This window comes from Podarcis tiliguerta (genome assembly GCF_965153285.1).
Source record: "Podarcis tiliguerta genome assembly, chromosome: 12".
In the NCBI taxonomy this organism is placed as follows: Eukaryota; Metazoa; Chordata; class Lepidosauria; order Squamata; family Lacertidae; genus Podarcis; species Podarcis tiliguerta.
Window position 1 is genome coordinate 5,046,337 of NC_139545.1, and position 26,087 is coordinate 5,072,423.

A 26,087-nucleotide genomic window follows, 5' to 3' on the forward strand; every position below is an offset into this window, starting at 1 on the left:
TCTAAACAAGAATAAAGAAGCGACCAGTCTGTTAAAATAGAGAGAGAGAGAGATTCTTTATCAAATAATATTCTTGGCGTGTGTAGCTGGGTGGGAGTGGGGGGATTTAACAAGGCCTAGTGCAGGAGTTGTTAACCTTTTGGGGTTCGTGGTCATCTTTGGCAACCAGAGAAACTATTTTGGGCAGCAAATCAAGGACACCCTGCAGGCTGCAGCCCATTCTATGGTGGAATACTTCTTTCAAGCTTCATTTCATCAAAAGGAAGAGTCCTCCATGGGCACCAGGAAAGGCCTCTGGGCATATGTGTGCCCATGGGTGCTGTCCTGCAACCCCTGGTCTGTGGTCAGTGCCAGATTTAGGCGCAGGCAGTTCCCCCGCACAGGGTGCTGAGCCAAGGGGGTGCATCATGATGATGATGATTGTATTAATACATGTATGTACTGAGAAGATCCATTAAGAAAGCAACTGTACCAAAAGGAGTTCCTGGGAAAATGAGAAATATTTAGGGGGGTGTACCAATTTTGCCCTCTCTCGGGGCGCCATATTACCAAAGTCCGCCCTTGCTACGATGAGTGGGCTCTGTTCTGTTGGTGCAAATGATTGAGACCAAGGAAGACTGAATTTCTGGTGTGCTTTCTGCTGCACCGTGAACGTCTCTCGGTGGCAGACATGAGCAATGTGCTCTTGCTCCCCTCCCCACCCAGTGCCCTTTTAAGGCCCATTTTCTTTCCACCTTGAAGAACTCCATTGCAGCTTTTCCTTTGAAGAACCAAAGTTAGAATGGTTCAGTAGTAATCACTTCTGCGGGCTGATGTATAATTGGCACGGAAAGATACGGGGCAGGTTCTGGAATCGTGAAGTCTCTCGCCCAGGCCTTCCTTTTTCTGGTCATGAATGCCGTCCTGCATCTTAACAGCAGCTGAGCATATGTGAGCATTGGTGTTAACTATGTGCATCAAGCCCAAGTTAAAAACAAAGCCCTGTGTTGCAGTGAGAACCAATCACAGAAATATAGACACAACACATAGCCTAATAACTGTTAGAGCAGTCTTCTAACCATGGTTTAAGAGATTGTTGTCATCATATGTAAAATTGGCACGATACTTCACCTTATTTATAAGATATTTGTTGGAGGTCAAACTCAGCCAAGAGCATAAGGTCAAACAGATTCCTCACTGGCCTTGCAGACAACTTCATTGTCCAGAAAGTGGGAGAAGCAACAAGAGGAACAGCCATTTTAGATCTGGTCCTAACCAATGTCGATGACCTGGTTAATGGGGTGGAAGTGGAAGGATCATTAGGCGCAAGTGATCATGCTCTTCTGAAGTTTACTATACAACGGAAAGGAGCAGCCAAGCATACTAGGACTCAATTTCTTGACTTTAAGAAAGCCGACTTCATAAAACTTAGGGAAGTGCTGGGTGAGATCCCATGGACAGTAATACTAAAAGGAAAGGGAGTTCATGATGGCTGGGAGTTTGTTAAGAGGGAGATAGTAAAAGCACAACTTCAGGCAATACCAATGAGACGGAAACATGGAAGGTGCCTAAAGAAGCCAGGGTGGCTATCTAAAGAACTTTTAACTGAGTTAAGATTAAAAAAGGATGTGTACAAAAAATGGAAAAGGGGGGAAACCACCAAAGAGGAATTCAAACAAATAGCCAGCACGTGTAGACACAAAGTCAGAAAAGCTAAAGCACAGAATGAACTCAGGCTTGCTAGAGAGGTTAAAAGCAACAAAAAAGGCTTCTATGGGTATGTTCGTAGCAAAAGGAAGAACAAAGAAACAGTGGGGTCACTCAGAGGAGAAGATGGTGAAATGCAAACAGGGGACACAGAAAGGGCTGAACTCCTCAATGCCTTCTTTGCCTCAGTCTTCTCCGATAAAGAAAACAATGCCCGACCTGAAGAATTTGGAGGAAATGATTCAGCAGAGGAAACACAGCCCAGAATAACTAAGGAGATAGTACAAGAATACTTGGCTAGTTTAGATGTATTCAAGTCTCCAGGGCCAGATGAACTGCATCCAAGAGTATTAAAAGAACTGGCAGATGTGATCTCAGAACCACTGGCAGTCATCTTTGAGAATTCCTGGAGAACAGGCGAAGTCCCGGCAGACTGGAGGAGGGCAAATGTTGTCCCTATTTTCAAAAAGGGGAAAAGAGAGGACCCAAATAATTACCGCCCAGTCAGTCTAACATCAATACCAGGGAAGATTCTGGAGCAGATCATTAAGCAAACAATCTGTGAGCACCTAGAAAGGAATGCTGTGATCACCAATAGTCAGCATGGATTTCTGAAAAATAAGTCATGTCAGACTAACCTGATCTCATTTTTTGACAGAATTACAAGCCTGGTAGATGAAGGGAACGCAGTGGATGTAGTCTACCTTGATTTCAGCAAGGCATTTGACAAGGTGCCCCATGATATTCTTGTAAAGAAGCTGGTAAAATGCGGTCTTGACTATGCTACCACTCAGTGGATTTGTAACTGGCTGACTGACCGGACCCAAAGGGTGCTCATCAATGGTTCCTCTTCATCCTGGAGAAGAGTGACTAGTGGGGTGCCACAGGGTTCTGTCTTGGGCCCGGTCTTATTCAACATCTTTATCAACGACTTGGATGATGGACTCAAGGGCATCCTGATCAAATTTGCAGATGACACCAAACTGGGAGGGGTGGCTAACACCCCAGAAGACAGGATCACACTTCAAAACGACCTTGACAGATTAGAGAACTGGGCCAAAACAAACAAGATGAATTTTAACAGGGAGAAATGTAAAGTATTGCACTTGGGCAAAAAAAATGAGAGGCACAAATACAAGATGGGTGACACCTGGCTTGAGAGCAGTACATGTGAAAAGGATCTAGGAGTCTTGGTTGACCACAAACTTAACATGAGCCAACAGTGTGACGCGGCAGCTAAAAAAGCCAATGCAATTCTGGGCTGCATCAATAGGAGTATAGCATCTAGATCAAGGGAAGTTATAGTGCCACTGTATTCTGCTCTGGTCAGACCTCACCTGGAGTACTGTGTCCAGTTCTGGGCACCACAGTTCAAGAAGGACACTGACAAACTGGAACGTGTACAGAGGAGGGCAACCAAAATGGTCAAAGGCCTGGAAACGATGCCTTATGAGGATCGGCTAAGGGAGCTGGGCATGTTTAGCCTGGAGAAGAGGAGGTTAAGGGGTGATATGATAGCCATGTTCAAATATATAAAAGGATGTCACATAGAGGAGGGAGAAAGGTTGTTTTCTGCTGCTCCAGAGAAGCGGACACGGAGCAATGGATACAAACTACAAGAAAGAAGATTCCACCTAAACATTAGGAAGAACTTCCTGACAGTAAGAGCTGTTCGACAGTGGAATTTGCTGCCAAGGAGTGTGGTGGAGTCTCCTTCTTTGGAGGTCTTTAAGCAGAGGCTTGACAACCATATGTCAGGAGTGCTCTGATGGTGTTTCCTGCTTGGCAGGGGGTTGGACTCGATGGCCCTTGTGGTCTCTTCCAACTCTATGATTCTATGATTCTATGATTCTATGATTCTATGATTCTATGATTTAGCCTTCCTGGGTTGTGGTGCGGGTAAGTGAGATAAGGATCTGCTAATATTAGAAATGCTAATTAATTTTTTTTTTTTAAGTAATATTTATTAGAAGTTTAATAGTTACAGAAAAGGAAGAAAAAAAACAATAAAAAATTTAACAAACAATACATCAAAAACAAAAAGAAAAAAAAATACATCAAAACAACAGGAAAAACAAAAACATTTAAAAACACATCCAATATTTCCATATCTTTACCTTTCATTTACTCGCACCTCCTCGCACCTCCCTTTTTTGTTTTCTAGTTCAGTTAGCTATTTCAGCAAATCCTTTCCATCTTTCTCCATTTTTTGTTCTATAATTTATCTTAACACAATCTAACTTTAAATTTTCCACTTTGGCCCATTAACAATCAGTTTTTGCTTAATTCTTTATAACATTTCTGCTAAAACCATATAACTTCATTCCAGCATTCTTCTAACATTCATTAATTCTGCAGTATTTCTGTAAATATACTTTGAATTTTTTCCAGTCTTCTTCCACCGACTCTTCTCCCTGGTCTCGGATTCTGCCAGTCATTTCCGCCAATTCCATGTAGTCCATCAGCTTCATCTGCCATTCTTCCCGGGTGGGTAGATCTTGTGTCTTCGCTAATTAAAACTATTTTTTCTCCGTAAGACACACTTTTTCTTCCTAAAAAGTAATGGGAAATGTCTGTGCATCTTATGGAGCGAATGTGTGGTCCCTGGAGCCGAATTGCCCAGGGGAGAAAAGCAGATCATGCTTTTATTTTTGAAAGAGGGAAGTGGGTGTTGAAACAAAGCCGCTGATTGTTTGCCAACTGGGGAGAGAGATAAGGGATGCTAGAGATAAAGGAGGCTGCCTGGGTGGGGGGGAGGTAAAGACAGTGAACTTGCAAGGAGAGGAGACAGGAAGGCTAAAGCAATGAGGAGAGAAATTAGAAGAAAAGGAGGAGCAAAAAACTGCTCCAGCTAAGGAAAAGACACCAAGGCAAACGAGAGGGAAGGGAGTGTTGAAACGAAGCAGCTGATTGGCAAGTGATCGGGGAGGGAGATAAGGGACTCTAGAGATAAAGGAGGCTGCCTGGGAGGGGAGAGGTAAAAGCCCATGGATCCTCAGGATTTTTGCATTGGGTCACCCCAAATTCACCATCAGATCACATAGCATTTCCATGGCTACAGCCTGCACCCAAAAAATCACGCACCCACTGTTGTGTGGGGCCGCAATGGCGCAAAAGCGTGGTTACAAAGCACGGATCCACATGGATCCTCAGGATTTTTGCATTGGGCTACCCCAAACTCACCGTCAAATCACATGTCTGTGGCCACAGCATGAACCACAAAAATTATATATCCACTGTTTCGTTCAGAATATTTTTTTTTCTTGTTTTCCTCCTCTAAAAACTAGGTGCGTCTTATGGTCAGGTGCATCTTATGGAGCGAAAAATATGGCAATTGATCTTTTAAAGTTGTATAAAGAATCCTATAATCCTAAAGTTGGAAGGGACCCCAGGGGTCCTCTAGTCCAGCCCCCTTGCAATGCAGGAATCTCAGCCAAACCATCCATGACAGATGGCCGTCCAACCTCTGCTTAAAAACCTCCAAGGAAAGACAGTCCACAACTTCCCAAGGGAGACCGTGCCACATTTGAACAGGTCTTCCAGATTTTTTGTACTAGCCCCCAGTGCTCTCCATCACAGCCATGCTGGGTGGAGCTGATGGGAGTTGTAGTCCCAAGCATTTGGAGGCCAAGGTAGACCAACCTGTAGTTTGATTACAAGAAGAGAAAGAGAAGCCTGCCATTGATTTGCTCCAAGGAGTTTGGTCTTAATGAACGGTACAGCCCTAAACAGTTTTCTGATCTCATTACTTAATTGCATTAGTGTTATGTGTGGAGCTTTTAGCAGAAATTGTCCACAGAAAACTGAGTTTCTTGCTGGGTAATAACCTGGCTGTTCCTGTGCTTTCTCAGATGCAAAGTGAGAAGGTAAATAGTGAACATTTGGAAAATGATTTTGAATTGATTACTATGACAAATTGGCAATTAGTTATGCAATAGCTGAGTTTTATGCTTGTTTTCTTTAAAATCCCAACTATACGCTGAACCTCACATTTTCCGTCGGTGCGGTTTAAAGTTTTCTTTCAAGTTCTGAACTGCACACCTGCACACAGAAACACCCTTTATGTATAGGCCACAATCCAACACGCGTATACATATGCAGTACGTTAATTTCAGTAAGCTCATTTTATTGCTCATATTTCTTGGCAGTGATTGAATTCTGTATTGGACTGTGGTGGTAGTTTCTTGGATCCAAAGAAAAGGCAACTTAAAAAGGGGTGTGTGTGTGTGATTTTGAGCAGCGTTTTGTTATACATTGTGGGTGGAACATGTCTGCTGTTTAAAGTGAAAAATATCTCTTGATTATGTTGGAAGCTGTAGGGAGTGAAATAAGTCTGTGGTCCTGGCATTATGTGTGTATAAAATGTTAATCTTTTGACTTGGTAAAATACGACACCAATAGCTGAGGGATAGATCACAACTATTTCATACGTCTTAAAATTGAGTGTATTTTCCCTGCAACAGAAATGTGAGGGGAGAACAGACGGAAATGTCAAAACAGTGCAAGCGACAGTGACATTATTATTTTTCCAAATGACTTGAGAATCCTTTAGGATAGTATACAGGACTTTGCCTTTAATTAAAAGTGCCATATACTTAGTAAAAATCCATGTTAGTTGAGAAATTGATTTTTTTATTTTTTATTTTTAAGAAGAAAGCTGTGAGTTTTCCTGTATGGAGTAAATGTCACTCTGTTCATATCTTAAGCTTTGCTGCAAGTCAAGACTTGTACTGTTCAACCGGGTTGTCATAGAAACGCAGCTAACTGTCATCTCAACTCAGGCTGATGATGGTTTTATTTGTAGGTTTGCAGGATTATTAAAATTTAACAAAAATTATTGATTTGCTTTTTATTTACGCTGCCGTGTGTTTACCTTTAGAAGTTCATGCTGCATAAAAGCTTCTCCTAAGAGAGAGAGATGGGGATATATATATATATATATATATATATATATAATGTTAAACTCTGATTCATCAATTGCCGTTGATGCTTTCCGTCTCTTTATTTAGAAGGTGATATATAGTCTGCAGAAATGGAGTAATCTTGTATTTTACAAATAGTTTTTCATTTTGTTTGTTTACAGCAAAGAAAAAGCCTCTCAAATTCACCTTTAGCTTGACTTTTATTTAACATAAGAGATACCTGTCAGAGAATCATGAAATGGGTACATCAGTGTGCGCAATATTTGAAGTTTCTCGCTTTATTCATGTTTTTTCTTGAAGCCTGGTGGAATGCTTCAGTGAGCTGAGTTTTTGAAAGTATATGTTTTTTGTATATGCATGCGCAGGAGGAATTACTTAGTTTTCACTCATAAATAAGACAGGCAAAACTTATTTACAGTAACTTTATCTAATGGTCCGTGGATGAATGCTTTTATGCAAAATACGTGGGAGACTAGAATTAACTTTTCACTTTGGTTGCACATTTGATGTCCAGACTTCAGCAACATGTTGAATCTTATTATAATGACTTTGATGCCTAGAATTCAATTTTAACTCTGCATGTTTATCCCCAGAGTGTGCATTTGTACATTGCAAGTGTCTTATTCATAATAAAAATGTACGTAAAATGCAATTATGTGCTAATTGTCACATAGCGTAGAAGCTGCAGATTGCGCTAACTTTTTTATTTTATTTTAACTGTTTTGCATCTGTCAAGAATGAAGAAGCACAGGTAATTTGTCTGATTATTCCCTGCACTCTAATTTGACATTGAGTCTGTCTGACTGGTAACAACTTTGTTCAGTGTTGGATTTACTGAATAAAAATTGCATCTTGCTGGACATCTTGACACATTGTTTTCGACAACTGGGTCGTTGATTGTTGACATCCCTATATTAATCCCTTTTTAAAAAATTCTGTCATCAAAACTTAACACCAAAGTCCCTGGCTGTTGTAGGTGAAGAAGAAAGTTGAAATTTAGGGTAAATTTACTGTATAGAAATTTACTGTAGCTTGTGCTTTGTGGTTTTGTGACGATACTATTTCAATAGCTTAGTGAAATTGTGAGCGACCTCACTGGTGTGCAAACCAGTGTATGGCGGCACTTAAATCCTGCAAATATGGTCATATTAAGAAGGTATCTGCTTCTTAGTTGCCTCCCAATATAAGGAATTGATATTATATAACCCTCAACAACTCTTGTGGAAGGATTCCTGAGTTTTTTAAAATTTTAGATATGAAATAAAAACAATGTTATGAACATACAGTAATTATTCAGTGAAAGGGCTACTTCACACATTGGGTTGGATTCAGAGAAACTGGCAGGAGGAAATCTAAAAGTGCAACATGGGAAGGGGACAAAAAGGTGTTTAAAACATACTGGATTGCCGGCAGGTCTCTAGAGTGTGCATTCAGTGGCAAAGCTGGGTTGATTTCTGTGTAGGGGAACCCTGTGTAGGGTTCTTGCTCTTCTAGCAGAAAATTAAAATTTATTCAAGTACAGTGTTTAGTGGTATACTCTGTGTGGTATACACAGAATGAAAAACCTTGTCCAAATGTAAACTGTATCACATAGATTTCAGATTCCAACAGAGGTTGGATCATCCACAGAGTATTTACCCCTTTTAAAGGAATCAAAGTGATTGGTTGCTGGTTTGTGAACCATATGATAGTATTTCTCTGGTTGTGGGAGTTCAAGAAGATAGAGAAAAAGTTGGAATAAAGAGAGAGGGTTGCTGGTGGAGGGGGGTTAAACAAATTCTAAGTAAATGGGTATTTTTGTCATCACTTGCCAATTCAAAGCTCCCCTGATGCTGCGCCACTGAATCTACTTCCAAAGCACAGCATGAAGTTTACACCATCCTTCTCCAACTTGGTTCCCTCTCTATGGTCTCTGTCCTGTCTTCCCTGGCCATTGGCCATGCAGTCTAAGGCTAATGAAAGTTAGATTGCAAGACGTACGGAGGGCACCAGATTGGATGCATTAGATCAGGGGTCAGCAAACTTTTTCAGCAGGGGGCCGGTCCACTGTCCCTCAGACCTTGTGGGGGGCCGGACTATATTTTGGGGAAAAGAATGAACGAATTCCTATGCCCTACAAATAACCCAGAGATGCATTTTAAATAAAAGGACACATTCTACTTATGTAAAAACACTCTGATTCCTGGACTGTCCATGGGCCAGATTTAGAAGGTGATTGGGCCAGATCCGGCCCCTGGGCCTTAGTTTGCCTACCCATGCATTAGATCTACCCACTTAAGGGGGGTCATTGGTGACTACAATGATTGCTGACCACCAAGCCAATCAAAATATGTGGATCCCTGATCAAACAACTGATCAAGCAGCAAAACAACTAAAGTTGGGCATGTAGAAATTCACCCAACAGGCCTTAGAAGCCCTAAACTTGCCCATAATGATTCTCAATACTTTTTTTGGGGGGGGGTGATCATAGTGGTGTGAGCTTTGGGAGTCTTAGGAAGCTCAAATATCTATGGGGCTGGCTGATATAAGCCTATACTTGAAGGATGGATGGGTTCAGAAGTTACCTACCTCAGAGGTGAGACACGTGGAAGTTTTGTTCTTGGAGTCATTCTTGAATTGCTTGGCTTTCTGACTACTTCAACATTGGGATTTTATTGGTGGGTTAATTGTCTTTCTTTAATCTTGAGTATTTCCACCTCTAGGAAACCAATGCAGCCTAGGAAAACCTGCATTCAAATCTTTAATTTACACCAGGGATGCCAACACACCCCAGTCTCAACCACAGACACATAGAGCCTTCTGCCTGCTCACTCTCACGAGGCGTTCAAAGTTTTCCAGGTGGCAGGAAAAATTTTGCACCTGGCTATTGGCAGGACAGCGAGTGGCGCTGTGGGTAAAACCTCAGTGCCTAGGACTTGCTGATCGTAAGGTCGGCGGTTCGAATCCCCGCGACGGGGTGAGCTCCCGTCGTTCGGTCCCAGCTCCTGCCAACCTAGCAGTTCGAAAGCACCCTTAAGTGCAAGTAGATAAATAGGGACCGCTTTATAGCGGGAAGGTAAACAGTGTTTCCGTGTGCGGCGCTGGTGCTGGCTCGCCAGATGCAGCTGGCCACGTGACCCGGAAGTGTCTTCGGACGGCGTCGGCTCCCGGCCTCTTGAGCGAGATGAGAGCGCAACCCTAGAGTCGGTCACGACTGGCCCTGACGGGCAGGGGTACCCTTTACCTTTATTGGCCACTTGCGACCAAGTGAAGATGCCTGGGCGGCAGGTTGGCGCCTGACTTCTCCACCACCTGGAGGTGCGTGCCTGAGGATCCATGCATCTTGACTGCTTTCACACACAAGCAACACATCCTGAAGAATTCTGTCCATTATATTTTGTCTGCACAGTCAGAATGAATTTCAGAAACCAAGAAGTCGTACTGAAAAATACGACTTTCGAGCCGTCTGGCCCCAAAATGGCAACTAGCCCTTCTGTTTTGGTGACTGTATCCCTGGTTTAAGGAGCCATTTGGTGTCTAGCTTATATATCTGAGTTTCTAACACTGTTCTCATGTGTACACACATGTGCATACTCCCTCACCCCCAGTTTGGTGCAAGGTGATAGGGAGTTTTAAACCTCTCCTCTTGATCTCATAGCACCTCCGTGCAAAGTGTGGCAGTGGGCGGAGGGGTGGTTTAAAAGGACTTTCGAAGCATGACACGCTTTGTGGATAATCCCATCAAGGTAATAAGAAGCCTCAGATCAACCTCAATAGTTCCTATAGCATGAAATCCTTAAAAAGGTAAAGGACCCCTGACAGTTAAGTCCAGTCGTGACCAACTCTGGGGTTGTGGCACTCATCTCGCTTTACTGGCCGAGGGAGCCGGCGTTCAGCTTCCAGGTCATGTGGCCACCATGACTAAGCTGCTTCTGGCAAACCAGAGCAGCACACGGAAATGCCGTTTACCTTCCTGCCGGAGCGGTACCTATTTATCTACTTGCACTTTGATGTGGTTTCAAACTGCTAGGTTGGCAGGAGCTGGGACCGAGCAATGGGAGCTCACCCCGTCGCAGGGATTTGAACCGCCGACCTTCTGATCGGCAAGTTCTAGGCCACCCACGTCCCAACTACCCAGCTAATGGGCACTTGTGGGAACAACTGAGGAATGTGCACATCCATGGGCTCTTCGCATTGCTAGCTAGGTGGGTAGGGGGTAAGGGTGAGGGAAAGCATGGAAAAGATTCTTGACAGCTGCATTGTACACCTGCCCATGCTTCCCAGCTGACAGACAATCCGCTGTTTGGTGGGTCGCAGGAATGCGGTTGTCAGCACAGGACAACGAGTGCGGGTGTGGGGTTGAGCATCCTTTGAGGAACCCGCAAAGCTACCTGCACATTGTCCACGTGTGGTTAACACCATCAGTTAGCCAATGGCGGATACAAAGAATAGGTTCAAGTGACTGAAATAGTGTTTTGATTCTGCCCAAGATTTCAAGGTCGGAAGCCCTCTTTCCTCTAATGGTCTACTCTAACTGGGAATGTTGTGAGGCTTCCACTCTGTGGCTGGCTTTTCATGTCATTAAGTAGTATGTAATTTCTACTTTTTTATGTCTGTAATTCCTGTAAGCCTAAGTAGATGTAACGGCAGTCATTGCACATTCTCCCCCTCTCTTCTCCAGCCTTCCACTTCTTCTAGATTGCAAGCCCCTTGTGGTGGAGAGCCATCCTTTCATTCTTTGTAAAAGCACTATGCACACGGAAAAATAATGTGTTGGGAATACTCATTTAAAGAAACTGTTGCTTCCTTTGGCAAGAGGGAGTGGGTAGGATACAAATGGAAAGAAACGACACTGAAAAATGTATGTTTCCTAAGCTTCAGAAACATCCTTTTTGATGTTGTCTAAAACTCATAGGGTTTCCATTTCGAGGTGCACAACGGATTGTTTCAACTCTGTTTTTATATTATTTATTTGCAATAATTTCTATACCACCAATATTTTTAAAATATCATGGTGTAAAAATCAACAATGAAAATACATATAACAGATACAGAACGTGTCATAAATCAGTGGATTAGATTGGTGCATCAGCATAGCTGGATCACTCCACAGAGAAAACCTGGGTAAAAAGGTCTAAGTGGGCACCTAAGTGCCAAACAGGAGCTGCCTGCCTAATATTCAGGATTTAGAGTAAAACTGCAAGTGACTTTTTGCTTCTGAGAGGTTCCTTGGAGTACGGAGAGTGTGTTCTCCCCACCACCACCCAAAATAGGGTGGATATTTTTTATTTTTAGTCAACTTGTTTTTAACTTCTGACTTTTCATTGATAATTGTAATGTACACTATATGTTCTGCTCCGTGTAAGCCTCTTGGAAGTTTCAACAGTTAAAAAGTATACAAATTTTGAAAATAAGTAAAAATGTGATGTACTTTGTGTAGTAATTAGAATATTGGGCTTTCTTTTATTTTGTCAAGTACACTTCTGGATTTTCCCCTCCTGCTTTTAAGAAATTATTAAGCATTTCCTGAGCTAGTATTGACTACCATGTTGAGGAAAAGAAAAAAATGCTATCAGAATTCAGGTGCCAGGAATTTCAGAGTTGGAAGTTGGTATTTTGGCTTCCATTTCTTAGTGGTTGTTAGAAAGAGTTTATGGGGGACCATCTATGGCTGTTGCTATGCAGTATTTTTATTTTGGGGTGGAGTGGGAAGAGTAGAAGTGTGTAAACCTGAGGAAAACTAGTATCCCTCTTTTCTCTTAAAATTTATTAATCCAGGAGGATGACAGTGAAGAAGAGCCCAAGCTGAAGTATGAAAGGCTTTCTAATGGCGTTACGGAAATTCTTCAAAAGGACGTCGCCAGTTGCATGATGGTTCATGAGAAGGTAAGAGTTTGTTTGTTTGTTTGTTTGTTTTTAATGCACACAGATATGTAATATTTTAAAAATGTAGATTTGTGCCGGCTTCACCAAAACAGTTGAGATTTGGGTATAGATGATACCAGAAGCTCTAAATTGTGGTGAGAAACACTGTAGAGATGCTTCCAGTTGCTGAGAATTTGTTTCCCGGCAAGCAAGAGGGTATAGGCAATTATTTGCTTAGAGATTCACTAAGTGAGTTCTGACTACTGTGAGCTCTTCGCACGCTGCCCAATTTGTCCCTGGAGTAGTTCTGTGTTAGCTGCCACTTCTGAAGAAGTGGAGGACAGGGGAGGTGGTTTTGATTTAAATTCTTTACTTGGCAAATCTCCTGCAGCCACCTATTATCCAATCACTTTTTTGACGTTTTTGTCAAGTGCTTGGTGAATAAACATGACCTCCACTCAGCCCCGTGCTGGGATAAATTATTTGCATTTACTGTTTTTCTTCAAGTCACCTACCACTCACCCATGCTTGAAAACCTTACATTATATTCCTGGGGTCAAGTGCACCCCAGTTAAGTTAGAGGTAATAGAAGGGGAAAGAGAGATGTAATGTAAGGAATCTAAGCGAAGGGTTGGTTTTTTATATATGTACAAGGATGTGACTATATATTGATGTTAACAGGCATCTGAAATTAGATTTCCATATCCTTGGACGCGGGTGGTGCTGTGGTCTAAACCACAGAGCCTAGGGCTTGCCGATTGGAAGGTCGGCGGTTCGAATCCCCGCAAGGGGGTGAGTCCCGTTGCTTGGTCCCTGCTCCTGCCAACCTAGTAGTTTGAAAGCACACCAGTGCAAGTAGAAAAATAGGTACCGCTCTGGCGGGAAGGTAAACGGCGCTTCCGTGCGCTGCTCTGGTTCACCAGAAGTGGCTTAGTCATGCTGGCCACATGACCAGTAAAGCGAGATGAGTGCTGCAACCCCAGAGTCGTCCACGACTGGACCTAACGGTCAGGAGTCCCTTTACCTTTTACCTTGGACATGCAATGTTGACTTATGTCACATACCCCCTAAGTTGGTACAATGGTAATCTTCCAGGGTTTACCTCTGCAAATAACCGATGATTGGTCTACTTACCTGGATAGGATAAGTTTAGTTGAACAGTTCGATTTAAGCTTAGGGATATAAGTTTTTCTCTTGCCTACAGCATCATACATCTCCTTGTTCAACTTGGGCAAGCCTCAAATTAAAGCACCCACCTCACCTTGAGATTAGAATTATACACCCTTGGCCAATACACGTTGATCCTTCCTGTATTAAGGTTTTGGGTATGTTACATAAAATAGCCGTCTCGTGTAATTCTACAATTCTATGTGTGAAAAGATCTAATGCCTACTGAGCTTTGACTAGTTCCCTTTCTGCTTGTAATAAGAAATAAACTGTTTTGCATCCCTTCACACAATAAAGACATAAAGGGATATGATCCAAAAGCCCACATCTCTTTCTCCACCCCTTCCCACTTTTGTTTCCTTCCTTTTTTAAAAAGGGATAAAATACAGGGGGTTGGACTAGATGACCCTTGTGGTCCCTTCCCATTCTGATTTTATGTTATTTTGCAGAGATTCCTTGTTGCACAAACGCAGCCTGCCCCGGGTCATAAAAGGTTCCTCGTAACAGGAAATGCCCAGTGCTTAATGAGATTATGGATCACCAAAGGTTCAGCCAAACTGATCTTTGAAAGTTTCTGTGATCTGACAGCTGACAATTTTCATCTGGAACTATGACGCTTCCTTTAAAAAGAAAAAAAGAAGAAGTAAATTTATTGGGCAACGCTATAAGTATTTTCTATATTTGGAGCTGTCCAAGTTCTACCCTAATTATAGTGTCACAGAGAACAACACAACAGCAGAGTTGTTTTAAGTAACTGAGCACTTTTGGTTTTCTAGCAAACTACACTATTTATGAGTAGGATCAATAATGTTAGAAGCTGAAGTCTAGGTGTCTTTTAGGAATTGGTCTCTTACAATGCTGAGGCTAAAAACTGAGGGTGGTGTGTGTGTGTGCATGTGTATCCCTTAAAAAAAGAAAGAAATCAAACCCTATGAAAGATAAATAAAACCGTAGCCTGTATGATAGATGTACGTTTTGATTAGAACAATTTGGCTTTGTTTGGAGTACCGAAGAGTGGCATATATTCAGACTAATTTCCCTCCAGAATTATTATTTTTTTCCTTGCAATGCTAAAACATATTTTCACTGGACTCGCTGTCTGCATTGGATGACTAATCGTCATGGCACCTGGTGCATTCAGGCAGCCCTGTGCAGTGGAATAGTCATACCTAGTTATGTCTGCACACCTGATGTTTTATTAACTAGTATTGATTTTTTTACCCGGGGGACTTTTTTCTTCCTGTAAAAAGGCAACCTTGCAGGAGTGAAAGGCATTGCAGGAGATGAATTTCTAATGAACCCCTTCTCTCCTCTCTCTCTCTCCCCCCCTTCTCTTTTTTGACTTCTCTTTAATGTGGCTTCATATTTTAAGTGCCTGAACTGAAATTTCATTTTAAGCAATTCCATTTTGATAAATCCTTTTGAACCTTGACTTTCTGTAAGGTTATTTTTTTTTAGAAAAAAAAAAGATTGTGCTGCTTGACTGACACACTTAGTAGTGCCTGTAAATTTGAGCATTTCATTATAGGCTGCAATGAAGCATGCTCACATGCAATGAAATACAGAGAATTTAGGAGTCTGACCACTTGAGTAATGCTAAAGAAAAGGTGCGGGGGCGAATGCATCCTCATCTATATAAAGGAGCGCCAAACATTTTGTTGCTTAATTTGTTTTTAGTCCTCAGAATTCGGTAGCATAAACTAGATCTCTGTTTAGAATCTAAATATATAAATAATAACCCTGCCTGGGGTTTTGTTATATTATGAAATAGCAAGTAGAGCCCTTATTTTGTGGGGGGGGGGTTTGTGTGGGGGGGTATTCTATGTGCTCATGCAGCACATGTGCTCTATGCACACTGCACACACTTAATGCTGGTTTCCGACCTGTTTTTATGGCTGAAAGGTTTGACCGCAGGACCAGAGCAGGCTGGGTCATTTGCATTGCCATCTTCTTTGTAGATTAAACTGGGACTGACCTGTCCGAGAGAAAGAGAGAGAGAGAAAGAGAGAGAGAGAGAGAGAGAGAGAGAGAGAGAGAGAGAGAGAGAGACCCACCTTTTCAAGGAAAAGATGACATGATTCTGTGCTAATTTGCTTATATGTGCAATTGGTCCTTTACCTCTCCTGCCCTGATCTCGCCACTGTGATCCACGCGGCGGTCACCTCCAGACTGGATTGTTGTAACTCGCTCTATGCGGGGCTGCTCTTGAAACTAACCCAGAAACTCCAGCGGGTGCAGAATGCTGTGGTGAGACTCCTTATGGGGTCCTCGCTGCGGGATCACATTCATCCAGTGCTATACCAGCTGCATTGGCTCCCGGTGGAGTACAGGATCAGGTTTAAGGTGCTGGTTTTAACCTTTCAAGCCCTATATGGCCCAGGACCCTCATACCTATGGGACCGCCTCTCCTGGTACGCCCCACAGAGGACCTTACGGTCTACAAATAATAACACCTTGGAGATCCCAGGCCTCAGAGAGATTAGGCTGGCCTCAACCAGGGCCAGGGCCTTTTCAGCCTTGGCCCCAACCTGGTGGAACACTCTGCCACAAGAGTTCAGGGCCCTGCGGGATTTGACATATTTGACAAGATGAAGTTGTTCTGCCAGGCCTTTGGTCAGGGCTCAGCCTGACTCCCCTTTTCTTTTTGTATAAGAACTAGTATGAAAAAGGCTTCCCAGCATTCTCACAGGCCCATATAAGATCTGTGTAAACAGTTGGGCTGATGAGCACTTACTGTTCCCAACCCTAACCCTGTGGAAAGCCATCTAATTAGACTTTAATTTGATTTTGACCTGTTTTTAGGAGGTAATTTAATTATTGCTTGATTTTATACTAATGTTATATATTTGATGTTAGCCGCCCTGAGCCCAACTTTGGCCGGGGAGGGCGGGATATAAATAAAAGTTTATATTATTATTATTATTATTATTATTATTATTATTATTAATCTATCTCCCCACGTGATTAAGAACTGGATGCAGGAAAAATAGTTGAGATAACCTCAGTGCTTGTTGGGATGTTAGGGATGGTTTAAAATGGAGGGGCAGTTTTAAAAGCAAGCAATTCCGTTTATACGTTGTTGTTGTTGTTTTTTAAGTGACTTGTTTTTGTGCCACAAAGCTTTATATGAGAGCCAGTGTGGTGTAATGGTTATGAGCGGTGGACTAGTAATCTGGTGAACCGGGTTCGCTTCCCCGCTCCTCTACATACATGCAGCTGCTGGGTGACCTTGGGCCAGTCACACTTCCTTGAAGTCTCTCAGCCCCACTCACCTCACAGAGTGTTTGTTGTGGGGTGGGGAGGAAGGGAAAGGAGAATGTGAGCCGCTCTGAGACTCCTTCGGGTAGTGATAAAGCGGGATATCAAATCCAAACTCTTCTTCATATGTACTATCTAACCACGTGCCTTGGACAGGTGGTGGCAGAGGCACAGAAAACCCCCACTTCATTCTCCCTCCTCCAGTGTCCTGGCTTCTTCACTCCACTTTTCCCTTTCTTCTTTCACTCCCACTTCTCAGGTGCGAAGCTACCTCCTCTTCTGAGCTTGCTTGGGACATGTTGTCTTGGGTATCCACCCAACCTCCATCTGTAGGTTAGCAGCAGTCCCACTTTTACACACTTAACACGCACCAGCTTGATGCTTCCGTCATGATGAAGGTGCGGTGCAACAAAGAGGCAGAGGTCAGGAACTGGCTTTTAAAAAAAATCTGTGGTGGCCTTAAAGGTAAAGGTACCCCTGCCTGTACGGGCCAGTCGTGTCTGACTCTAGGGTTGTGCGACCATCTCACTTAAGAGGCCCGGGGCCAGCACTGTCCGAGGACACTTCTGGGTCACGTGGCCAGTGTGACAAAGCTGCTCTGGCGAGCCGGCACCAGCGCAGCACACGGAAACACCGTTTACCTTTCCGCTAGAAAGCGGTACCTATTTATCTACTTGCACTTAGGGGTGCTTTCGAACTGCTAGGTTGGGAGGCGCTGGGACCGAACGACGGGAGCTGACCCTGCCGTGGGGATTCGAACCGCCAACCATACGATCGGCAAGTCCTAGGCACTGAGGTTTTACCCACAGCGCCACCTGCGTCCTTCAGTGGTGGCCTTAGTCATGGATTATTTTGTTTCAACTCCTTGGTCTAGCTAAGCCAATACCGAAAGTGATAGTTCATCAAATGTTATCATTTGATTCTTCAGCATATGCCAGGATGAGCCCCTGTCTTCACACTGCCTTTGTGATTTGCCACAATAGACTAGGAGGCAGCAGGAGGAGACTGCCGGCCAACATTCATCATCAGTAGATGACTTTTGACAGCTAGCATGCACCAGCACAATAATGTACGTGAATCATGGAAAGTCTTAATTTTCACTGAGTATCTTCTTTTTCCTCTCTTCAGTTTTTGGCACTTGGAACGCATTATGGGAAAGTTTATTTACTCGATGTCCAGGGGAATATCACCCAGAAGTTTGACATTGTAAGTACAACTACTTCTTTGCAGCCTCATGCTATATTTGGAACAACCCACCACATCCAGAATTTTGTTGATCTCCTCTGAGCCCCTTTTTTGACAAGTGTACAGTGGTGCCCCGCAAGACAAATGCCTCGCAAGACGGAAAACCCGCTAGACGAAAGGGTTTTCCGTTTTGGAGGTGCTTCGCAGGACGAATTTGCTATGGGCTTGCTTCGCAAGACGAAAATGCCTTGCGATTCCTGGGGTTTTTTTCCCCCTCCCAGCCCTTTTCCCAAGCCCCTAAGCCGCTTATCAGCTGTTCGCTAAGCCGCTTATCAGCTGATCTAAGCCGCTAATAGCCTTTTAGCAGCTAATCCGCTAATCCCTTAAGCCTTTAATAGCTGCTAATAGCCTTTTAGCAGCTAATCCGCTAATCCCTTAAGCCTTTAATAGCTGCTAATAGCCGCTAAACCGCTAATAGCGCTAATCCGCTAATGGGCTTGCTTCGCAAAACGAAAAAACCCGCAAGACTAAGAGACTCGCGGAACGGATTCTTTTCGTCTTGCGAGGCACCACTGTACTACTGCCAGCTATGTGACCTGGACTTAAGTAGCACAACACAACAGGGTTCAGATTCACTGGAGCAGACAACATACAACATCCTGCACGGCAGGCAGGATGGCAGCCATTGAAAAACGAATAGTAGCCAGCGGTTCCCCCAACCGTCTCAACTAGGGCCCAGTTCATGTGTTACCCAAGCATTGTGGTCAGTGCTGGTGGCTTGGTCCCACAGTGTCTTTGGAATATGGCTATTTTCAGGGCCACACTTGGTGCTGTAGCCCCGGTCACAATTAACACAACTCATCTGCATGCCTTGGGTCCTTGTGGCATCTATAGGCACGGAGCAGTTCGTTAGCTTCACTATTGTTGATAGTTAGTATGTGTCCTATCATATTGAGATGCCAAAAGTAATTGAAAATTGATTGATTGCCTTGCTACTTCAGTTTATCTACTGCAAATATATAAAGCTAATATTTTATGTGAATGTCCTGAAGCTTGGTCTCTTAAGGGATTGTATTGATTGAAGGAGAAGAGGAAGATTCCCCCCCCCCTCTCCATGTGATTTCCTGGAATCTTAGAGAACAAACACATTGCAGAATTTATGTAAAGTCATATTCTGGGGCATAAAATATACCTCTTGTAGGCCGTATGCAGTTGCTGCTGAAGAAAAATATTTATAGTATTTGTCTTGCATTGTCACATGTTCCAGTAGGCCTTTTTTGGTGTTTTTTTTTAAGACCATTGTCAGCACTTATGAAAGTGTCCATCACAAGGTGTCAACATGCTTGCAAAACATAACGCGTGTTCTGATGCTGACATAGCAGTCTTTTATGTGAAAGGTGAAAGGTTACTTTTTATTTTTTTAAAAAAATTAATTGTACAATTGTTCCCCCAAACCCACTTCTAGGAGCAACTTATTGAAGGGTTTTTTTTGTGTGTGTGTGTATGTATAGACAGACAGATAGATGCTGTGGGCCACCCCGCTGTGCTGGCTGCCCTTGGATCTGGTGCCTGTTAACCTGGGAGTAAGCTCTGTAGAACTCAGTGGGACTTCCTTCTGAGTAGACAGGGGTAGGATTATGCTAGAGCTGGTGTGTCCAACAGCCTTGATAAGAAAAAGGGGTTGGAAGAAGAAAGGAGACCCTTCCCAGCGGCCTTGTAAAGGCAACAGGGTTGGGTTGCTTGTGGTAAGGAAGAAATCCTGTATTCTTTTGTTTTGGGGGTGAAAACAAAGAAAATGAGACACTCCTTTTCCGCTGCCCTGGTAGGGATGGGCATGGGAATGAGGGGAGAGGGGAACAGGAGAAGCAGTTGGCGAGTGGGGCACACAGGGCATGTTCCTGGACTCCCCTCAAACATGGCGTCAGCACCACTGTATGCCCTCAGGTGCCTCTGAAGTGCTAGATCAATCTGTAGGTGACAAAAAATTAGGTATCTATTGCCCTCGTAGTTCTAGAATAATAGAATCATAGAATCATAGAGTTGGAAGAGACCACAAGGGCCATCGAGTCCAACCCCCTGCCAAGCAGGAAACACCATCAGAGCACTCCTGACATATGGTTGTCAAGCCTCTGCTTAAAGACCTCCAAAGAAAGAGACTCCACCACATTCCTTGGCAGCAAATTCCACTGTCGAACAGCTCTTACTGTCAGGAAGTTCTTCCTAATGTTTAGGTGGAATCTTCTTTCTTGTAGTTTGGATCCATTGCTCCGTGTCCGCTTCTCTGGAGCAGCAGAAAACAACCTTTCTCCCTCCTCTATGTGACATCCTCTATGTGACATTCTATGTGACATTCTGAGTAGCTCATGACCATTGCCCAAATATAACTGTTTATCCAACTTTTGTTTCAAGCCCTCTTTGAAAGGTGAAAGTAGTGGGAGATACGAAAGGGCAAAAGGCTATTTTTGTTCAACAAAAGAGCTCCCGTTCTCCAAGCTTCAGCCTGAAATACAGTGAGGGGGCAACTTAACTTAAACGGAGGGCGGGTCTTCTGAAAACGTTGCAGAATCCCTAACGACTCCTGACCGTACGCTGATTATTTCGATATGTTTCTCTCCCGCCCGCCTTCCCTCTCCCCAACATGGCTGCATCTTCGTCGGTGACACCTGCTTAAGATTAACCGATATGTGTTCTTGGATCCTGAGCATCTGACATACTGGTGTTCTCTTGTATTAGGGTTCAGTGCTTTGAGTGAGATGAAATGTGTCAAATGAGTTGAAAATTATGACTTAAAGGCAATGGAGAAGAAAAGCCTGGCTAACTCCACTGACAAAGGAAGGTGCGGAAGCGATTTACAGCATATTAATTCCAAATGCCTCTTCATCTTTTCTTAAGATGCTCTACAATTTATTAATATAATTATTGCCGCGACTGACATCCTTGTAGATTAAAGCGTTGTAGATGTGAGAGCTGTACAAACACATTTAGCTAAGTAACAAATCAAGAAAATGCTTTCAGAAGGGGCGGGGTAGGGAGAATTCATGCCCTGTTGCCTGGTGTTTTTAATAAATACATATTTAGAGCAAGTACAGTAACAAGAAATGGCTTGTGCCAACAAAAGTGTTGCACTTCCCTTGGAGAGGAGAAAATGCAGACTGCTTTATAAGCAGGGTTGGTTTTTTAATATTTAATGGTTTAGTGGTGATGCATGAGTGTGGAAAACAAATTTAAATATATAATGTTTTGAAGCGTTCTTTGGGTGGAAGGAAATTGAAATCTTTTCAGCATGTTGTTCTTCTAAGGCCTTTCTCAAATGGGGGAATTAAGAAAATAGCATGAAATATTTAAGAACCACCCCCTTGCTGTGGAATTTTTTAACATGTGTTTGCACACTCCGTCAAGGGCTATTTTTAAATATTTGATGGCTTTGAGAATTCGAAATTTTTTTGTTTAATCAGAATGGCAGAAAAAGTTAAAAGTAGTCAGGTTGCCTCTTTGCAACCTTGAAAACCCAGAGGTTTTTGTAGCACTTAGAGCCATATTAAAGTTTCAGTGTTTGAGAACATCGAAAGACCCCTGCAGGATCACACCAAAGGTCCGCTTAAGCCCAGCATGCTGTGTCTCGAAGTGGGCAGCTTGATGCTTCTGTGAGCAAGACGGTCTCACGGTGCGTGTGCAAAGCATCTCCTGCCAAAAGTGTCCTGTCTCTAGCTATGGAGGTTTCATTTTTGGGCCATGACAGACATCGCCTCCACAAATTTGTCCAATCCCATTCTGGGAGGGAGGACCATCGCTGGGCGGTAGAGTGTCTGCTTCAGCACAGGAGGTCCCAGGGTCAATCTCTGGTATCTTCAGGTAGGCCTGGGAGTGTCCTCTTCTTGAAGAGCCTCTGCCAGTGAACATAGGCAGTGCTAAGCTAGCTGGACCAATGGCTCCCCTCACTAGAAGGCAACTTCTGGTACACCGTCTTGGTTTGTCAACAGGTAAGTGGGTGGCGCTGTGGTGTAAACCACTGAGCCTTGGGCTTGCCGATCGGAAGGTTGGCAGTTCGAATCCTCGCGACAGGGTTAGCTCCCGTTGCTCAGTCCCAGCTCCTGCCAACCTAGCAGTTTGAAAGCACACCAATGCAAGTAGATAAATAGGTACCGCTCCAGCGGGAAGGTAAACGGCGTTTCCGTGCGCTGTTCTGGTTTTACCAGAAGCGGCTTAGTCATGTTGGTCACATGACCCGGAAAAACTGTCTGCGAACAAACGTCGGCTCCCTCGGCTAGTAAAGCGAGATGAGCGCCGCAACCCCAGAGTCATTTTCGACTGGACTTAACTGTCAGGGGTCCTTTACTTTTTTAAGGATTTCATGCTACAGGAACTATTGAGGTTGATCTGAGGCTTCTTATTACCTTGATGGGATTATCCACAAAGCGTGTCATGCTTCGAAAGCCCTTTTAAACCACCCCTCCGCCCACTGCCACACTTTGCCCTGCTTCAACCCATATTCAGTCTCTCCTTTCTCACAAGCTCATCTTCCTCAGTCCCATGCACATTTGACGGGTGACACATTTTGTAAACAGCCCTGATACCGTTTTACATTTGACAGGGAAGCAAGCCTTATAATGACTTTGTTGGTGTTATTACGGTGAAAGATAAAGAACCCAGTTAATTGCTTTCAGAAAAATAATGCTTCGCTCCCCCCTGCCCCCACATAACAAGGAAGTTTACTTTATTGATTTAAGATGGAGAAATATTTTACTTCAGGTTGCACTTTCATATGCGTTAGTCTTTATCACTTCACATGTTTTGACAGGCTGTGTAAATGTTTCTGTTTATTACTCTAACGGCATCATTTCAGTCGTCTTTGTCAGTAGCACAGAAGACAAAGCAGCGAAACGCCAACCAGACCGCAGAATTGAATGTTTACGCGCTTTTGAAAATAATCTGCCAGGGTACTCTGCTTATTAACTCTGTGGGTGCAATTCAAGAAACGTTAGTTGCACTGAAGTCCCGTTGAAATCAATAGGACAACTCCCCTCCCTTTGAAACGGGTTGCTCACATTCGCAGACGCGAAGTACAGTGGCACCGCAACTTACGTAGATTTTGCTTGCGCGGTCGCAGCTTTATGCAGATTGCCAGGGAAGAAGGAGAGAGTGAAGACCTGCGTCAGACACAGCGAAGGAATAAAAGATATGCAAAATAAAAGAGGGGGGGATGTGGTGGCAGCAGCAGCAATCCTTGGAGGCTTGATCCACTGCAGCTGTGCATCCTGCCGCTTGAGGCAGTCGCCTCACCTTGCCGAATGGGTGGGCCGGCCTTGTCTGGTGACACTCGCAAGATCTTGCAGGGCAGTCCATCATGTTGTGATAAGCAAACCGGTTGCTGAACTACTAGCCTGAAGTCGCCTCCTTGCTTTGGCATATTACCTTTGGTATGTTCCCTGTTGTAGGAGCTCAGCAGAGTTAAAAGACTACGCTGTGCCAAACTCTTTAAGAGACAGGAAGCTTATTAGATAGATGTGCGTTTGCTAAATCCCAACAACCTTTTAAAAGTATTGGGGGATTTGGAAAGGATTGGCTCCTAAGAAGCTAGCATACTGCTGATTCCCTTGGCTTTTCCCCTTTCCCCTAAGCTTCATTTTCTGCTTGCACCCACCATTTTTCCTGTGAGAAAGAGACAGGGAAGTGGGTAGTTGTTTAAAAGTTGCAAGTTCTCAAACCTTATGAGGAGTAAAGATAAAAGTATATCCATTTTAATTCCAAGTTTTTATCATTCATCGTCGAACAGTCAACAATACCCTAAGGAATCTCTGTTTGGTGATCCAATATATGTTTGCCTTCAAGATCTCTTTGTCTAAACAAAGAGGGCCATAGGAAACATCATGTTTTGAGGGGTCTCGCAGCTGTCAATAACTCAGCAGTGTCCTTTTGCTTTGCCTATTAGCTCTTTAGGTTTCCCAGTGGCAAAGCATTATTTGGGGAGTAGCCAGTATGGTGCCCCTCAGATGTTGTGGGGCTCCAACTCCCATCACCCCCAGAAAGTCAGGTGTGATGAGAGTTGTAGTCCACAATATTTGAGAAGCAGCATGTTGCCCAACATGGGATTATGCCATTGGCTGTACGTAGGAGTTGGCACTCCCAGGAATTGGAATGGAAATGGGAAAGAGCTCTTTTATCTTGGCCTACATTTTTTGATGTTTCTGGAGAGATGGTGAGGGCCACTCTGCAGCAACTCCCAGTCCACTCAGAAAGGATCGGGATGTCTTATGATACACCCAAGTGCTCCGAGAACAAAAGAAACAGCAGATTGTCATGTTTTTGTTACTGTGCTGCTGGCCTATACAGAGGGAAATAGCTTTGAATTCAGATTTGGAGCTTTTCAGAATTGGTGGCAAAAATAATAAGGCATGTAGGTGACTCCAGTTCCATTCAAGATCTCATAAATCACTTGAGGGAAAGGTTAGAGAGAGGAAAGGCTGTGTACTATTAACGGGAGGGCTTGTGTGCTCATATGCCAAATGCAACCACTTAGAATTATTCAGAGTTCTTTCATTAATAGAATGTTGTTTACATTGAGATGTTTTTCTTGTTCGAAAGTCAAAAGCAATGGAATTAAAATAGGACAGCACTTGTTAAATAAGGTGACGTTAATGGTGGACTTGCAGCCCTTTGTTGCTATTTAAAAAGAAAGCCAGACATGAATTTTTAAGAATAAAAAATGACATGTCAGGGAAATAACATGGTGAACAAAGCACACGAGTATGACAATCCTTTATTCCCAATGGGTGTTAAGATATTGTTGATAATGAACTTTGTATAGCTAACAGCTTTACCTCTACCAGGAAGTTGAACCTTATTCGTTTTAAAAGCCATGACAGGGTATATGATTGCTCATTATTGCATTCCTGATAGAATGCTAAATAATTCAAAGAAAATTTGTGGTGGCAATTCCTTTTTTAAAAAAAAAAAGGAAAGAAAAAGACATCAAATGTAGAAATAGTCTGTGTATGATTTTCTTGCTCTACCATCTAAGAACTGGCCTTTAATTACAGCCCTGGGGACGGCATGTCCCTCATTGCACTGAAAAGTGTAAGTGGGCTTGGAAGCTTCTGCGTAGTCCCATTCCAACTTTAAGAAATAAGGAAATGAAGACATAGAGCGATCTTACGCACCAGAAATTAAAACGAAGCAGCTGGTGCAAGTCACCTGATTTTGAAGCTGGGAATAAAAGTAGGACTGCCACCAACTAATGTTCAGGGTCATCCTAGGCAGCTTTACTTGCCTGCCTGCAGCCTTTGCGAATCATGTTGGGATCAGTCAGTTAATTGACTATCATATTTGCATATGAATGAAAACTGTTGTACTGAACCTTGCATATGCTGGAAGAGGCATGGTTTACTGTGCAAGGGAAAAAGGGGATACTAACTTTTCAAATGGTGCTTATCATTACAGTGGGGTTTTTTATATATCTAGAAAGTCTTGTATGTATTAAAGGGGCACTTTCAAGATTTTATAAATCTGCTCTTATAAGCCTCAAATTTCTACAGCATATAGAAATGACACCTGTTGATTGAACCTTAAAACTTCATCTGCCTGATGAGGTCCATAAATGTGCCAAATTTCAAACAAATCCAATTTTACTAGAGCAAGCTAAAAGGTGTTGCAAATGGGCGCTTTGCCTCTTTTTACTCCCAATTTTTACATAAATATCTCCTATTACTCATTTATTGCATTTATCCCACATTTTCTCCAAGGAGCTCAAGGTTTGGTTCTCCTCTTTCTCATTTAATCTCCACAACAACCCTGTGAGGTGGGTAAGACTGAGAGGCTCTGAATTGACCCAAGGTCACAAAGCATCTTCATGACTGAGTGGGGATTTAAACCCTGGTCTGTCAGGTCCTGACTCTCTTAAGGACTATACTGTACTGACTCTTTATCCTCCCCCCCCCCAAAAAAATGGTTAAAATCTAGTGATATACTTTATTCAGACTTCAGCCAACAATGAGCCAACAGTGTGACGCGGCAGCTAAAAAAGCCAAT

At 43.2% G+C, this 26,087-nt stretch overlaps 1 protein-coding gene across 1 annotated transcript in view; it reads left to right on the forward strand.

Moving 5' to 3' along the window:
* The window catches only part of VPS41 (VPS41 subunit of HOPS complex), a 118,561-nt gene that overhangs the window by 18,653 nt on the left and 73,821 nt on the right, over positions 1-26,087 (forward strand). Inside the window, exons 3-4 of the mRNA XM_083407025.1 lie at positions 12,366-12,473; positions 18,006-18,083. Coding sequence (XP_083263151.1) covers positions 12,366-12,473; positions 18,006-18,083 — 186 coding nt within the window. The remainder of the gene's footprint in view (positions 1-12,365; positions 12,474-18,005; positions 18,084-26,087) is intronic.